This window comes from Camelus bactrianus, chromosome 12, assembly GCF_048773025.1.
Source record: "Camelus bactrianus isolate YW-2024 breed Bactrian camel chromosome 12, ASM4877302v1, whole genome shotgun sequence".
Lineage (NCBI taxonomy): Eukaryota > Metazoa > Chordata > Mammalia > Artiodactyla > Camelidae > Camelus > Camelus bactrianus.
This window is the reverse complement of record NC_133550.1, coordinates 20,317,420-20,335,399: the sequence shown is the minus strand read 5'-3', so window position 1 is coordinate 20,335,399 and position 17,980 is coordinate 20,317,420. Positions and strand designations below refer to the sequence as shown.

Here is a 17,980-nt window from a genome sequence, read left to right as displayed (position 1 = left end):
TGCTTTTCACTCTAATGCAAAACATATGAATAGGGCAATATTGAATTTACCTTCCTCAGCTGGGTACCAGTTTCCTTTTTCCTGCTGAGATTCTAGTGCATCAGAAACATTTAACATGAAATATCATAATCCCTCCTAACGCTGGAATTCTTTACGTTTTTATATCAAAATGTGAAGTACCAATTCTTGAAGATACTCCCAACCCTCCCCTACGCCCCTCCTTATGTGTATCAGCCAGAGTCCTGGCAGGAAACAGATGGTGTACTCAAGCTGGCTAATTAAAGAGAGTTTAACAAAGGGACCATTTATAAAGATGCGATAGGAAACAGGGAACAACAAGAAATGGAGCAGGTACCGGCAAGGACAAAACAGCCAGAGTTATTGCCCTTAAGCCAGGAGAAGCAAATAGCAGTTATCAGAACCTGGAGAGGGTAGCTGAACAGAGAGGGCCACGTGTCAGGAGATGTGGCCTTCAGGAAGTGACACAGCTAATCAGGGCAGTGACCTGGAGGAAAAGAGCCAGCAGAAAAAATATCCAAGCTTCCTCTTTCTGATATCCTACCAGTTGTCCTCACTGGTCAAACCGAATCAGAATCCAGAGGACAAGAGAATCTATTAATACGATGTATGGAGGTCAGCCCCCAGGATACAAGGCAGGGTGAGAGGTGACTGAGAGAATCCACAGAGGCTGAACAAAGGCATCCATCGCACGGCCTGGTTAGGCATATAATTTAGTGACAATCACCTTTCAGCTTGGCAGTGGTAGGAGTTTTCATCAGCAGAACTAGAAAGCAATTTATAGGCTGAAGCATGTGTGGGAAAAAAGGAACACATTGAGCAAGACACTCGGACACGTGATAAGGTAAGAGAAATATTTATTTAATTTTACACAAGAACGAGCTTATACTGAACAAATTCAACCAAATAATAGTAAGTGCAGTAAAACGAGGAAAAAGGGATGACTTTTCTTGTTAGAAAATATTAAGTAACCATGCCTGTGCATTATTTTTTTTATCATTACAATAACTTGTTTCAGATTTCTTTTCAGAGTGTATACTGTACAGATAACATGTTATAGCTCCTTCGCTTTGCTTCTGAAAATAGAATTCATTCACTGCCTTGCATTTTATTTTTTGCAGTGAAGAACTGAACTGATTCGTGAAGATTCTGATCAAGGGAAAATTCGCTGCACCAGTGAGGCGAGAGGCTTTCAAATCTCCCAGAAGCTCGGGCTTTGCATCCAGCGGTCCTGATGTCACGGTGTGTATTCCACACCCATTCTCTACATGCTGATGTCAGACGCCGAGGAGGCGGGATTCTGGTCTAGGTTTTGCCCCAGGAATTTTCCTGTTATGATTTTCTCAAGCTCCACAAATTTCATAATTGAAAGTTCACTCAGCTATTAACAATGCTGCACTTAGCTGCCCACAAATCATCCACTTTAAGTTGTAACTTTTTTTTTTTCGGTCTTTTTAATGAAAGAACATTCAAACAGAAATTTCCAGTGAGACAGTTAACTTCACAGTTCCTGAAGGCACTGTGGATCCACTGAGCAACAGATGTGGCCATTCTAGAGGAAAAAAGAGGGGGAAAAGCATGGTATGAATTTTTAAGCTATTGGTAAATACTCACACCTATTGACTGGTACCCATCACAACTGAATGGTTTGTTTGTTACATATGTGCCCCTGAAAGTTCAAAGGCCCAATCACTTTTCATGTCTTTCCAACTATGGCCAGTTACCTGTGGCAAACGATAGGCCACCTGTATTTACTGGGTGGGCCTCCCTCAGATGACGTTTGTTCTTTCATTTATTCATTGACAAAACAAGCATTGAGTAAATCCAGCCCTAGCTAGACTGATGAATAAAGCAGACATGGTCACTACTCTCACAGGACAGGGCTAATAGTTTTTGGGAGGAGAAGACTGACAAGCAAACATACAATCAAAAAATGTGAAAAGTTCTAGAAAAGAAACAAACTAGGTGGTGTCAGGAGATTAATACGAGACTGGCTACTTAGATTGGGCGGCCAGTGTAGACTTCTCTGTAGAAGTGATATTTAAACCAAGAACTCAAGACAGTTCTGTGAAAAGGAAGGCCAAGAGCACAGGGAACAGAAAGAGTGAAGGCTTTATAGTGAAAAGAAACCAAAAAAAGGTCCAGTCTGGGTGAGAATTTTAACTTGGTGAAGAAAACTGTGCAGAGGTGAGGCAAGAAAAATAGTCAGGGAAGGGCCAGATATGCATAATTAGTTTTTATAACAAAATACCCAAATAGTGTAGTCTGTTATGGAAAAGAAAGAGATTTGTGTCTTACTCTTCTAATTCCTTGCCCTCTTACCTTCTCCCACCAGCTAGCTAACAATAATGATCATGCTAATATTGTTACCACAACCGTAAGATGATAATACCCTTCTACTTTTGGAGTGCGTACTCTGTGTCAGACACTTTGCCAGGCACTTTAAATACATTATCTGATTTCAACCTCACAGCATTCTCAATGGGATCACTATTAACAGTCACACTTTTTAGGTTCAGAAACTGAAGATCAGAAAGCTTCAATATCATGTTCCAAAATCACACAGCTAGTAAAATGGTGCAGCTAGGATTAAAATTCAGGCTAGCCTGATTCTAAAACCCATCTCCTGTTTGATATATTCTCTCAGATAATTGACTTTAGATGGTTGAAAATGTATTTATACTTTAATGTGGTAAAACCCAAAGTGTCTGTCTGTCTAAGATAAAACTTAAGAAAGGACTTGGATATTTTAGCCTTTGTTGACGCTGATGAAATGAGGGACAAGCCAGTCGATATCCATGAAGAACATGATCAATTAAACCTAATCCCCTTTCTTAACTGTTATTAAGCAGAGTTCTTAGTCTGAGGGCAAAAGAGTGTGACAACCATCTTCTGGATCTCTAGCCATATTTTAAAGCTCTTTCTTTATGTTCAGAACCAGAGGTTTTCTGACCATAACCTGGTTACATGGTGTTTCCCAATCCATTGACCCAATGAAGTGAGGGGTGTACCAGTTCCTGAGAATATCAGCGCCTCAAATTGTACGGCTTTTGAGCAGAGAGAATTTCTGGAGCCTTCTGTCGTTAAGTATGTGAAACTAGCATTAGAACCCTATGGGGGGAAAATCATTAGTATGGTGGCCAAGACTATGTTTTAGGAAGGGACTGCGTACTTTCCAAAATCTTCCAGTAGTGTTTTTCTTATTCCATGTCAATACGTTCTGCTATAGCAACATGGATGCTCTACAGACTATGTCATTGGAAGCTCCTCAATCAGGGAAACACAGTTCATACAAGAAAGGTTAGTAAAATATTCCATTGGGGTTCCAGTTTCAGTAATGACATAGTTACTTATATAAGACTAACCCTCTGACAGATAACTATAAAATTTGGACAAAATATAAAAACTATTTAAAGCAACACAGTAACCAGAAGTAGGCAGACACGGAGGGGGTTTCAATCTTTGAAAGAAGGAAAAGGTACTGTGGGAGACTCATTTTTACTTGGCATTTTCCTTTAGGGCAGTCCCTAGTCTTAGGATAACTATAACTCAAGCAGAAAGCCACCATCTGATAGGCTCCAGATGTCAGAGGACAACCCTGAGGGCTGCCAGAGTGGCTGGAAGTTCAGGAGAAAATATTGAGAAAAAGGGAGCGAATCAGCGTATAAACTCCCCTCAAATCCTTGGCTGATCTTCCAACTGCAGAAGAGACTCTAAAGAGACAATCAGAGAGTCCCAGCTTGAAGTCTGAAAGATCTGAGCGGAGATTTCAGATGCTGCTCACTGTGGGCAGCAGTGTTTGAAATCTGTGTCTCGCCAAGTTAGAAAGAAGTGATAAAAAATTCAGGCTTTCCACTGAAAGCCCCAAAGGGCAAAAACTAGGAGTAAAACAATGTCTCAAGATTAAGAGGTTCACCGTAGAACTAAGGCCGCATCTAGGATGGACCCACCTACCCAATGTAGAGCCAAGCCTCTCAAGTGCAAGGTGATCAGCCAGTAATCTGCAATCTGCTCGAACGAAAATAAATAGTCTTCAGAGAAAACAAATAGGATGTAGTGTCCGTACCCTGTTATCCCTGACATCCAGGAAACCATAACAATCATTAGACATGTGAAGAAAAACAGGAAAAAGTGACTCTTCATCAGGAAAAAAAGCAGTGGATAGGAATGACTCAATTCCTATCCAAACAGTATAATTAGCAGACTGGAAAGTATCTATTACAAATACATACAAAGATGAAAAATAAAAAGGAAATGGGCATAATGAATGAAAAAAGATGGTACATTTCAGCAGAGAAATAAAACTAGAAATAGAATTAAATAAAAATTCCGAATCTGAGAAGTGCAATACTTGAAATGAAAAATCATTGGATGGGTTTAACAGCAATTAGAGATGGCAGAAGAAATAGTAAATTTGAAGAAAAAACAATAGAAATTATCTAATCTTTATAACAAAGAGAAAAAGACTGAAATAAAAATGGAGCCTCAGTGATCTTCAAGATCGTATTAGACCATATAACACATATGCAGTTGGACTCCCAGAAGAATAAGAGGAAGAAACTGTGGCAGACAAAATATCTAAAGAAAATGATGGCCAAATTTTCCTCAAATTTGGTGAAAAAAATTTCAACTTAGATATTCAAAAAGCCTAGCAAAAGCCAAAGAGAACAAAGACACACACACGCAATACTTAAGTGTATCATGGTCAAAATTCTAAAAACCAGATATAAAGAAAGAATCATGAAAGGAGACAGAGCAGGAAAAAAGACACACTGTACATGAGGGAACAAAAGCACAAATGAGAGCTGAATCCTTATCTGAAACAAGAGAAAACGGAAAACAATGGAGCATCGCCTTTAAAGTGCTGGGACAAATCCGTCCATCCTGAATTCTTTATTTAGTAAAGATATCCTTCAAAAATAAAGACATTTTCAGATAATTGTAAGTTGAGAGAATTTATTGCCAGTATATCTGCAATATGGAAAATGCTGAAGGAAGTCATTGAAGCTAAAGATAAATGACAACAGATGGAGATTCAAATGTGTGAGAAGAAATGAAGAAAACCACAAATGATAAATATGTGGGTAAATACAAACGTAAAATTAAAAATACAGCATTTTTTCTTCCATTAATTTCTTTAAAAGATATCTGACTGATTAAAGCAAAAATAATGATACGGACTTTTAGGGTTTATAGTATACATAGTTATAAATATATGATTATTGTAGGCCAAAGGCTAAGGGAATGAGATCATATTATTCCAAAATTCTAACATTTTATACAAAGTGGTATAATATTAAATCTATTATACTGTAATAAAATTAATAATATATTATAATCCCTATACCAGCAACTAAAATAATAATATAAAGAGTTATAAAGAATCTAAAAGAACAATTAAAATTGAATAATGTAAAAAAATGTTACTAAACATAAAGAAGGAAGGAATGAGTAACTAGGAATATAAAAAAATGGATGGAATAAGTAACAAACAAATGCCAAAATGGTGGCCCTAATGTCAAAAACTACATTAAATGTAAATAGATTAAACACTTCAATTACAAGACAGTGTCACAGTGGATAAAAAAAGTAAGGAGTTTTATACATTAACTATAACAAATGTACTTTAAATATAAAACCACAGATAGGTTGAAAGTGGAAGGATCAAAACAATATACTGTGTGGCCACATGAATACCAGGCAAAAGTGACTTCAAGTCTAGAAGCCTTGCTAGAGATAAGGGGGGACATTACATAATGATAAAATGGTAACTTCACCATTAAACATAAAAGAGTACACACTGTGTGATTCCATTTATATGAAATTTAAAATAGGCAAAATATATTTATTACAAGGAAATAAAATTGAGGTGTCCTATGGGAAGTATTGCCTGGAAGAGGACAAAAAATTACTTGCTAGAGTGTTGGAATATTCAATATTTTGATTCATCAAACTCATTAAATTATACACATAATAACTATGCATTTCACCTTAATAAACATTACCTTGATCAAAATTAGAATAAAAGGTGTACCACTGAAACTTAGTCAGATTGCTAGGAATAGTAACTGCCTACTACTGTCATAACTAATTATAAAATCTAATTATTTTTACATATAACACAGTAAGTTTCCTTAACATCCTGTTATTTCTGTTTCTATTTATTGGTAAAGAAGTCATCATCACTCTTTACAAACTAAACTTTAAAAATCAAGATAGAAGAAAGTTGACTTTTGGTTTTCAGTAAAATGTTTCTGTATAATATATATGATGTATAAAATATTTTACTATTTTTAGATTTAATATATTTATTATTTATCAATCACTCACTATATTATATATTATTAATATATCAATTGTTTTAAAATTATATGTATTATAGATATAATACATGTATATATAATACATGTAGTTATATATGTATACATAATACATGGCTATAAATTATCTTCATAAAATTAATATATTTTAAAATTCCACTACTATCCATATTTGTATATCCTCGCAGGAATCACTTTATATTCCTTTATTTTCAACTTTCTTGTAATCAAAGTGTATATGAAATCATACATAGTATTTTTAATCTTAATTTTTATGATAAGCATTGTTAGTACTTGAATGGTTGAATAATATAATTATATAATTACATACAATAATAATTTTGATATATTATATATTATATCATAGAGTTACCATAATTTATTAACTGTATTTCTATTGTTAGGTAACCATTTCTCTATTTTGGTTTCTTCCTTGACTCTGTATGCCAATTAATGTTGAGGTGACTATTGTAATGCATATGGCTTGTTCCATATTTTAGATTATTTCTTTAGGTTGGATTCTCAGAAGCAGGATTAACACGATCTTTTGCATATTTCCCCATGGGGATGGGGAGTGGGCAAGCAGGTGTATGTGTGGCCCTTGACATGTATTTTTCAATGTGACTGACATTGCATAAGAACTACAATTCCAGTACATTTCTGTCAGCATTAGAAATTATTGTGAAATTTTTTTTTTTGCTGTAGAATGTGAAAATAATGATTCATTATGTTATTTTAAATTTAAGTTTCAATTATTTAAAAGCTGAATGATTTTCTCTTTTTTAGTAGCTCTGTTTTTTTTAGTGAATTGTTTATTCATCCTTTGTTGATTTATTTATGGGGAAATAAGTACTTTCATATTAATTTTCATATGTTTTTAATCTAATAAAAAAATCATATCTCTTGAAAGTATTTTTCCCATCTCTGGTTGTAACTTTGTTTTGCTAATTTTGTTTATATATAGAAGCTCTAAATTTTCTTTGAGGCGTATTTCATCACTTTTAAATTAGAAAAGGAATCTCCCTTCTAGAATTTTGATAAATATTTGATTACATTTTGTCTTGATTTATTTTTAATACCTAGCACTTCCCACATGGAGTTTATTTTGATACATAACATAAAAGTATATATAAATTACCTCCCTCAACTTGCTGTTCAGTCATTCCAATATTTATAGACTGGTCCTTTCTTCCTCTTTTGATTTGCAAAGCTCTCCTGATCATATATTAAAGTCTTCATTATAACGTTGTCCATTCATGGGGTATTTTTTTCCATAGATAGATCTAGTTATCCATTCTAATTTTAGTACAGATGTCCACTTTCCAAACTTTGTTTACTGTTTCTAATAGCTGAAGGCAACCAGGAGCTCCAGCCTCATAAAACTAATTTTTTCCATACTTCAATTATTTCACTATTGTGAAATGTTGTCTTTATCTGGTCTGTTTCATGACTTACTCCACAACCAATAGTAATAAAAGCCAACATTTATTGAGCGCTCACTCAACGTATGTGAAATGTGTAGGAAACTTTTTGTGTGTATCCTCTCTCTTAATTCTTACAGCAATGTTCTCAAGTAGGCACTACCATTATTCCTTGGTAAGTAATATTATTATTCCTATCTTCAGATAAGAAAAACGGAGCCACACAGAAAGGTTAAAAAATGTACCTTGTGGTCACATTACTAGTGTAGTTGACCATTACTAGTGTGGTTTGAATCCAGGTATCCTGACTCTAGACCCCACATTCTTCACCTCCAGACCAGTGCTGTCCAACAGAATGTTTGTTGATGATAGAAATGTCCTCTACATGTGCTGTCTAACATGACAGCCACTAGCACACGTGAGCAGCTGAAATGCGGCTTGTGTGACTAAGGCATTAGATTTTGAATTTAACCTAATTTCAATAAATTTAAACAGCCACATGTGACCACCAGGCGATAATTTCCAGGAACGACTGTGTCTGTTTTTGCTGATCATTATAGCCAGGCACTAGCAAAATACCCTACACAATGTATATTTATTGACTAGAACGAATAACTCAGAAGCAGTCTGATGAGGAGACAATAGGTAAAAATGGTGCTCTGAAAGCACCAGATCGTGAAGAATGCTCACCTCCAATGCAGTATCTCTAGCCTGTTTGGCATAAATTTTATTTTTAAAATAGCACAAAGTAAACATAATAAAATGAGTATTAGGGATACATTTGGTAACATTGAGCATATTTTTATAACTCATATTTAATAAGAAGGTAAAAGACGAATGGCATCAAATAGTAACTTTTGAGGATTGGTACTTATCTGACAAGAAATGAATTTAATGCCAAAATACACCCTCTGGAATATCTTCCTACCACCAGCCAAAAAATTCCTGGTAGTTGCTGTAAGGCAGTGAACGACAAGCTCATTCACACTCTTTAGCCCAGAAATCACTCTGATGTTTTTCTGCCTATTACTGAATGCATTTTTCTTATTGCAAATATCTGAGAGATATTTGGTGTGGTTTTCATTCCATCACCTGGTATATATTTTTGTTGTCACTGCTCAGAACATTAATCTAACAGTTAGATTAAGAGTGTAAGGGGACTCAACTCTATTTGGTAATTACATGTCAGAAAGTATTTCCCTGTCGGTCATTAATGCTGAAGTTTCCAGATACGCACTGTTAAATGCACTCACGTTAAATGTATATTAAAGCAACATTACATCTATATTATTAGCAACTTGTAGTAGTAGTAGTAACTTTCAAATATGCTAATGCACTTTTAGAAAATTGCATTAAATGTTCCCTCAAAAAGCTTTGCTCGATTGACAAGTTGCATTGATTGAAAGAACTAGAAATTTTGGTTTGAAATAGATAACAGTACCTCAAAACTTAAATCGTTTTGTATTTCTTTGCCCTGTTACATCAAGCCACTCCAGTAAGAAATTTGTACTGAGTGAATCTGAATTAAATTGCTCTACTAGAAAAAAAAATTTAATGGAACTGCTCTCTTAAAAAAATAGAGCAGTTATAGACACCTGGCTGTGCTATGCTGGGAAAAATCTGATATGTTGGTTTTCTTGCTGTTGTTAAGCTTTTCAGATTATTTACTTAATTTTCGTGTCGATTTCAAAATTCTGACTATGAAGTACAATGACCAGTAAATGAGTTGTTTGTAGGAACAATAATCAAGTAGAATGCTTTCAATTTTGTCACCACCTATGAATTCTATATACTCTGCCTACATTATTGATCTTTTTGTCCTCATTGAAGTAAAAGATCCAATTCCATTTTCTAATGAGAATAAAAAGAAAAGTCACTATAGTGATTTTCCTCTAACTGTAGAAATAAAATATGGTAAACAATAGATCTTAAATTTTCAACTCAATGTAACTGACCACAACAAACCAAGAAACATGCCCATTTTTGCCAGACTGATTGTCACTTTGGAAAACGTAATATGTTTACCTCTTATCAGTAACTTAGCTCATAAAAGGACAAGATGAAAATCAATAAAATAAAATTGTCTTCGATCATGAAAGAAACATGAACTTTGGTGTTGTCGTTTTTTCTTTTTTGAAAGATGTGTACAGTTAGATACTTCAGGGCAATTCATGTAGGTTCTTTTTGTTCTGGTGATACAAAAAACCGATCATTCTGGTTTCTGACCATGCACCTCCGCCTCCTTCTCCCTGAATATGCAGCAGAAGATGCACGCGACAGTCGGCCTTGGCACTAATAAAGCCAAGTGGCCCTCCTCCCATCTCTGTGTGAACAATAAATAGGATCCTATTTCCTATTGGCCAGGTGAACATCTGTGAGCCCGGGGAGCGGCTGGCCAAGGGGTCCCTGCCTGAATATGATGGGATTTACCTTGCACTGGCACAGAGTACATTCGGTGCCGTGCTTGACCCAAGAGGACCCAGTGAAGCGAACCACATTCATCTCGTCCAGGCAGGTTTTGGTGATGTCATTGCGGATGGTGTCGGCCTGGCAAGGGTCGGTGACACAGCGCGGGCAGCACTCATTCTCTGGGAGGACACTGAATTCACACTCCACATCCGGGCAAGGCAGGGGCCAACAGTCCACTTCCCCTTGCTGTAAGGAAAGCAGGTGCACAAGGGCAGAGGCAGAGGGAGGCAGGGAGCACAGTGTTTACAGAGAACTCAATTTAATTGATGGACATTTATAGTCACAGCTGCAAATCTTGCAGGGAATCTGCAAAAGCCCTGTCAGAGTGATGAGCTCTGTACTGCAGAAGGATTTTAAAACAGTCTTCAAGGGTTAAACAAGAACAATAATCAAGGAAAGCCAAAACCCTTTCTCTTAAAACAATCAAATCCGTGTGCCTCTCTCTTTCCCCATGACAAAGGAGCACTGTTTACTACGGAAGAGGTTTTCACTTAGCTTTTTGCCTAAGAGATTTTTTTTTTCCCCATTCTTGTTTTCCCCTACCTTCTCATTTATTCCCTTCTGCAAAAAGAAAGTGTGTTCACTTACAAGAAAATAAACTGAAGTACAAAGGGAATCTGACATTTCTCAGTGTAGGGATACTGGAAACAAAACAAAACTAGGAACGGATTTCAGTCTTTTTTATTCCGAGTGGGGAAATTGTGTGAATTGGGTCTTTTTAAAATTAAGTTCCCACTTGTCTCCTATTTTCTTCGTAATTCTGCATCTCTTGGTCTTGGGGAGGGAAGCAGCCTTCAGGCACAGAAACGGACCTTGCTCTTTCAATCGATTCTGGGGTTGAAAGTATAAAAAAGAAAAGCAACAGAAGAGCGATGCCTTATAAACGCCCTCCCACAAACAGAAACTAGCCACAACTTTTCAAGTAGCATCTGTGAAACTTTCTTCTAGGAAGAAAATTTTTCTTTTCATTTACACCACTAAAAAGGAACAAGGAATTCGGCCAAACGAAAAAAATGATTGGTGGGTTTTGTTTTTTTTAATCAAGTCTTTATTTTCTTTTTTACCTATTGTTTCCAGTAGAAGTTGCATAAATATATACAGACAACTCAGTTATATTCTAATAAGTATTTATTGCAAATTCGTATTATATGTAAAACACAGTGCCTCCCAGAACAGTATTGATGGTAACAATCTTTAGGAGACAAAAGTATGCTTTTTTGTTTTTGTTTTGTTAAGTCCGAACATACGTAATAGAAATGGACTAGCAAAAGGTCCACTTGGAAAAAATGAGTTTTTTGGATGTCACTGTTCTGTTCATAACCGTCTCTATGTAAACTTAAACTGAATGGGATTGGGGAAGCCATTTTTGAGCTCTGGAGGTATTTCTGAAGACTAACATGACGTGGTGTACCACATCTACACCCGGACACTCCTTCTCAGGTCCAGAATGCGTAAGTTCTATCATGCTGTCACCCTAACCAGGTTCTCTTTTTGTAACTGCCAGTGCTATGGGCAGGTACTGAACACTGGTGGAGGGGGCAGGGCAGGGTTGCCTTCGTCTTTCAACTCTGGGCTTGAACATTTCCTGCACTTCCTGGAGCTGAACTTACCAAGCAGCGGCACTGTTGGCAATTCTGGACCCAGGTGTCGCCACTGTTGTACAAGGTTTCCCCATTTTGATGGAGGCACTGGCTGCTCAGCCTTGGGTCACATTCAGGACAGCAGAAAAGATCCACCGTGGGATTCTCACAGTCACAGACCATCCGTCGGCACATTACAAATCCATTCTGTATGAAAAGGGACAAAAGCAGTTACCAAAAGCCTCCGTTTCTCAAAATGCTAACATCGTATGTGTGAATCTGTATGTGGCTGTCCCTTTATATACATAATATATATGATCTCAGATGTTGATTTGGAAGTTGAGAGAACTCACACTATTTACCCAATATAACTGATTTTCTTTAAAATTCCATTTTGTAGCTAGCACACAGAAATTACCCAAGCTGGAGAACTTCCAATTTCCTTTCCACACATTACTCTTTAAGTGACTTGACTGGAAATAAATTTTTCAGAAATAACCAGTATAAAATGATAACCACTGCGTGGTCCTTATGTGTAAGTAAATTTGTGTATGACTATATAAATATATATGTACTTGTTTACCAGTATAGTAATTTGAATACTAATTAAATTTTGTTTTGTGTGAGGGCATGTAGCTAGTCAACAAGTTTTATATACTATCAAGTTTCTAGAAATATTTTAACCTTATGTTTTTGTACAAGCTGTTATCAGTTTCTTTAATAACAGCTGAATCCTTGGTATTATTCACTTAACTATAATTTAAATGTCTATTATCAACTGGGTTCGCAGAACACCTCTCTAAAACTGAAATATAACCCAAATAGGCCATAGCTCGTCCATTCTGGCTTCATTTATGAATTCATTCAAGTATGATATTGTGGCTATAGAAACATTAGCATAGTTAGAAACAGAATTTTGTCCTATGAATTGATAAACGCATTGTGGTATTTCCATATAAGGGAATACTATTCAGTAGTAGGAAGGAATGGGTTACGGATATACGCACGTAATGAATATAAATGAAGGTCAAAACATAATGCAGAGAGAAAGAAGCCAGACACAAAGAGTATGCATGGTTGTCCCTTGGTATCCACGGGACAATGGTTCCAGGATGCCCGAGAACACCAAAATCCATGGATGCTCAATGGCATAGTATTTGCATATAAACAATACACATCCTCCCGTGTACTTTAAATTCTCTCTCGATTACTTATAATATCTAATACAGTGTAAACGCTACATAAATAGTTGCTGGTACAGGGAAAATTAAGTTTTGCTTTTTGGAATTTTTTTCCAAATAGTTTTGATCCAGATCCACGGTTGGTTGAATTCATGGATGTGGAAGCTGCAGACACAGAGGCCAACTGTGTTATATGATTCCATTTATATGAGGCTCTAGAAAATACAAATCAAATCTATAGTAACTGGAAGCAGTGTTGGCTTGAGGCTGGGAGCACAGGACTAACTAAGAAAGGACAGACGCCACATTTTGGGTAGATGAAAATGTTCTGTTATATTAATTGTGATGATGGTTAAATGGATGTATGCATTTGTCTAAGTTCATCAAGTCATACACTTGAAATGTATGCAAATTATGCCTCGATAAAAATGGTTAAGAGCTTTTGTTTATACTAACCTGACAGGAGCACACAGAGCACCGGTCATTCTCCAACACCCAGATCTGACCGTTGTGCTTAATTTTTCCATCATGGATGCAGTCCCCGGTGCAGTTCTTTCCGTGAGGACATCGGCAATCGTATCCACCATCCAGGTTAAAGCAAATGGTATCATTGGCACAGCTGTGCCTCCCGGTCCCACACTCATCGATATCTACAGCCAAGAGAAGGCAGCAGGCCATGTGCTTAGAACATGCTCAGTTTCAAACAACTGCGATCAGGCAAGTTGTCTCCTGACATAAAGCATTCAACTAGAAATTAAATTTCATCTCACCAGCATGGACTGCCTGTTAAATGCTGACTGAAGCAATGTTAATGACCTAGGGATTTCACAGGAAAATATTATCATGCTGGATTTCAAACACCAAATAACCTTGGCTAGATTTTCAACTTGTGTATCTCTGTAAATACCATTAGGCTTTATGAAACATTTATACTTTCTGAAAGTTAGGAATACGACTCAATTTATCAAACACACAGTTTGGCAGTGGAAATTCTAAACATGCCTATAATTTTTTTCTTTAAATTGGGGAAATCACCCTCAATGTTAAAATGGTGCTTACAGAAAATCCTTTCTTAGTGGGAGATGAAATATCATTGGACTCTTGAGACATTTTTATTCAATTTCAAGCCCTGTTCTCACAGCTGTGTCACCCACTTGGAAGCTCTTTCCAGTGTTCTGTCTCGGTGTTGTTTCCCTAACAGTCCAGGAATTTTCCCACTGTCCTTACACCCTGCCCCTCACCACCTCTCTCGCACAAAGAATCCTCGACTTCTTAACTTTTCCATTTCAGATCATTGGTTCATCTCCTGCCTGACTCAGTTGGCAACTGCCCATTCTTCACCCGACCTCACCTATTCCCTGGCAAGCCTAGCCTAAAGCATTTTCATACAGATTAAAAGCAAACATGTGTTGACCCACAGATCAGGTCCATACGAGGAGATGTGATTCATTTTATTTATCCCTGTCATTTAAAGGTCACAAGACAAAACACATTTCAGGGATATTGTGTGAGTGGCAGTGAGGAGTTATTTCCCATTTCACTGGTTTCCTCTGAGTAAAGGTCAAGAGAGACAGAATTAAATCACAGCAGGAAAAGTGGGTTAGAGAGAAGATAGAATACACAGCTTTTAACTAGGGGAACAGTACACTGATTTTCCTTCAAAATTATAGACAGTTTAATAATTATCTTCCTTAAATGGTTTGATTTTAACATTGTTGAAGACATGGACTAGTCAAGATTATATTTTAGCCACATTTAAATTCTTAAATACTTAAGTACTGTCATATATGTACTCTTGAAAATAAATCATATATTTCTATCTATGTACTTTGATTTTTATTAGTTCCTAACTAATTATCTCAACAAAACCAATGAATTGGGATAATAGCTGAAAAGGTTTTTATTATAACTACAGTAAACTTTATTATAGCTTGATTTGTCAAGGATAATACTGTTTATAATCATAGAAAAATGAACTATTGCCCAGCATGAGGGTATATTAAGCATTTTAAAAAGTACATTGGTACTTTATATATATATATATATTCAGATCAGAAATAATTTTCTCTGGGTAATGGAAATGAAATTTTATAAATCAGGTCTATATTTAGTCTATTCAGATTAATCAGATGTATTTGATGAGTTGATCTGTGTCTTCTATTAAATATTCTTATAATTAGGAATTATGGTAAGCAGGAAAAACATTAACCATAGTCACTTGGTCTCTTTGACCACAAACTCTACAAATACTTCCTACTATTCTTTTAACGTCCACTCCATTTATACATATATTCAACCCTTTAAATACCTACTTGAAGGACATTATTCCATTAATGGCAATGGCTGGGTTTTTGCAATCATCTCATTTTGCCTGATATCTAAAATAAAAGCTCTGCTATCAGGTCTTTTTGTTTGTTTGCTTGTTTGTCTGTTTGTTTGTTTGGCTAAAGGCAGAGAGAGTCCTTGGATTTGCCGTAGAAAACAAAGAAGAGAAGATGTTCTTAAATAAAGTACATTAACAATAAAGAAATAGAGTAAAAAGTTGCTTACAACAATGGTCGGCATGTACTTACAACTGGAGAAATATGTAACATGATAATGGACAAATAATGACCTTTTGCTGTCCTATGAGCCTTGAATTAACTTGAACTCCTCTCATCTCTCCTGTCTGTTATCTACACTGGGTTTCCCAACGCAGAGACTACTCCCCATTGAATGACAGTATACAATTTTGGGACTCACTTTTACGTATCACTTTATCATAATGTAAGATTCCTACATGACATATACATAAAGGGTGTATATTCTGCTTTGAAAAATTACTATAGTATGTGTAAGTTCCAACTTTAAAAATACTGACAACTCCTTTAGTGAGCGATTGAAGAAATAATGCTGCCAAAGCTTACAGATTCCGTTGAACTTGGTCCAGCAGCAGCCCTGGCACAGCTCAGTCCCTCTCCCTGATCAGCTTTCTTTACTTGCTTCCTACCACATTTGTGGCTCCTTCTGGATCTTTCTCCTGCCCACAGACACATTCTCCAGGTGTGGCACTTAAATTATGAATAAGATTTAGCCAAGCAAAGAGGAGGCAGGGTGGTCCAGTCAGAGGTAATGATGTGTGTGAAGACCCAAAGTGCAGAGCCATCAAGATGTGTCAGAGGATCAGAAGTGCTGGTATGACCTGACTGTCCAGGAGAGCAGAGGGGGTAGACATGCAGCAGAAGAGGCTCCCTAGGCTCAGTTTAAAGTCATGTTGTAAGAACTCTGAACCTTATAAAGAGAAGAAAATGTCATTTTAGGGAATAGCAAAAAAAAAAAAAAAAAAGCATAAGCAGATAGATATTCATTTTAGAAAGATTCCTTTGGCTTCTTTTTGGAAGAGGGGGTTAAGTGGATTAGAGCTTGAAGCTAGGAGATCACTTAATGGCTGTTCAGTATTCCAGACAAGAGATGGTCATATAATTAAAGCAAACACTTGTATAATGGTTAGCATATAGCAGACTCTAAGTACTTTCATATAATGACTCATTTAATCCTCACAACAACCATTAAAGGTACAGTTATTATTTAGATCAGGAAATTGAGGCATAGAAATGTTGGATAATTTTCCCAGTGTCACACAGCTGGACAGGTATGCGCCCAGCTGGGAGCCCAGGCACAACGCTGCACTGATCAGCAGCAGTGGGGATGACGGAAGGAAACAACAAAGATAGAATCTTCTAAGCCAACATCAAAGATAAAGCAACTTAGTGATCTGTTGGCTTCAAAGATTAGGGAGACAGAGGGGTCATAAATGATGTTCAGATTTCTGACTTGGAAAATTTGGTGGATGCTGTAGACAGAAAGAAGAGCAAGATTTTGCTGGGGAGAGGAAGCAGGTGGCAGAGATGAGGAAAGGCATGGCTTAGTTTAAGACATGATGAAATATACTTTCTGTGGGCTTCCAGGCAGACCTGTCCAGTAAGTCGGCATATATGGGTTTGGAGCTCAGAAAATAGCACTGGGCCAAAACCCGGAGCTGGTGAAGATACCCTTTCATCATCCCCTTTCTCAAAAACAGACCTTCAGACCCAAGTTCAAACTTCTTAGAAAGGCATTTAAAGCTACTTTGCTTGCACTCTCTTTCTCTATCTCAACTTGCCAATAATCACATCACACTTAAGTCCAGAAACAATGCTAGACATTCAAGCCTTTCCTGATCCCAAACAGGAAATAATTTCTCTCTTTGTTTCCTTACAGCTCTGAATTTATATCTTTCTCAGGCATTTATCAGTTTCAGTTTTGTAGCTTTCTCCTCCACTGAGAAACTCACCACGTTCTCTCTTGTATGACAACTCTTATTGTACATACTTTATCTCTACTCCAAGCTGAGAGCAGTGGCCATACCTCCTTTACATTTGTACGCAGCAGATGCGTGGTAAAAGACCTCAAGGTACCTGTGCATATATTTAGCAAGTACTTGTTAACTAGAAATAGAATCATTTTATTTTTGTCCCTTTTCTTGATTATAGTAACTGGCTTGAACGTAATACTCAAAAGATGCTACCCTATAAACGCTTTTTTGTTGTTGTTATTACAAGTTCAAAAAACCTCGCCAAGCATAAAGACAATCCAGAAATTAAAGCAATATAGGGAAATAACAATAATAAAGGGCATAAAAATAAAATATTCTTATGCAGAAAAAAAACACTAGGCTTTGTTCTCAGAGAGAGACAAATTTCCGGGTATATTAGAAATGATGATATGAACAAGGAAAATAGTACCCTTGCACATTACCTGGGGGTTAAATGTCTATACCTCCGAAGTACATGGATGAGCTAAACAGCAGACACTTTGTATGAATGCAGCTTATAAACATGTATGTTGTAGATTACACAGCCGGAAAGGTAGTGAAACAGTGTGCATTTATTTATTCTTGTTTTCAAATATGAATCTTATACTTCAGAGTAAATTATAAACCCACTGCTATGGCTTTGCCCACTTTGAAACAC

The 17,980-nt window shown here is 36.5% G+C and overlaps 1 protein-coding gene across 4 annotated transcripts in view; it reads right to left on the bottom strand.

Annotated features, from left to right (window-relative positions):
- Positions 1–858: 858 nt before the first annotated feature.
- Positions 859–17,980, bottom strand: part of NELL2 (neural EGFL like 2) — a 288,103-nt gene continuing 270,981 nt past the window's right edge. For all 4 annotated transcript variants that reach the window (XM_074374993.1, XM_010964165.3, XM_010964166.3 and 1 more), the window contains 4 exons: positions 13,446–13,639; positions 11,839–12,015; positions 10,190–10,414; positions 859–1,570 (listed from right to left, as the gene is read on the bottom strand). In XM_074374993.1, the coding sequence (XP_074231094.1) occupies positions 1,520–1,570; positions 10,190–10,414; positions 11,839–12,015; positions 13,446–13,639 (647 nt within the window). In that variant the 3' untranslated portion in view covers positions 859–1,519. The remainder of the gene's footprint in view (positions 1,571–10,189; positions 10,415–11,838; positions 12,016–13,445; positions 13,640–17,980) is intronic.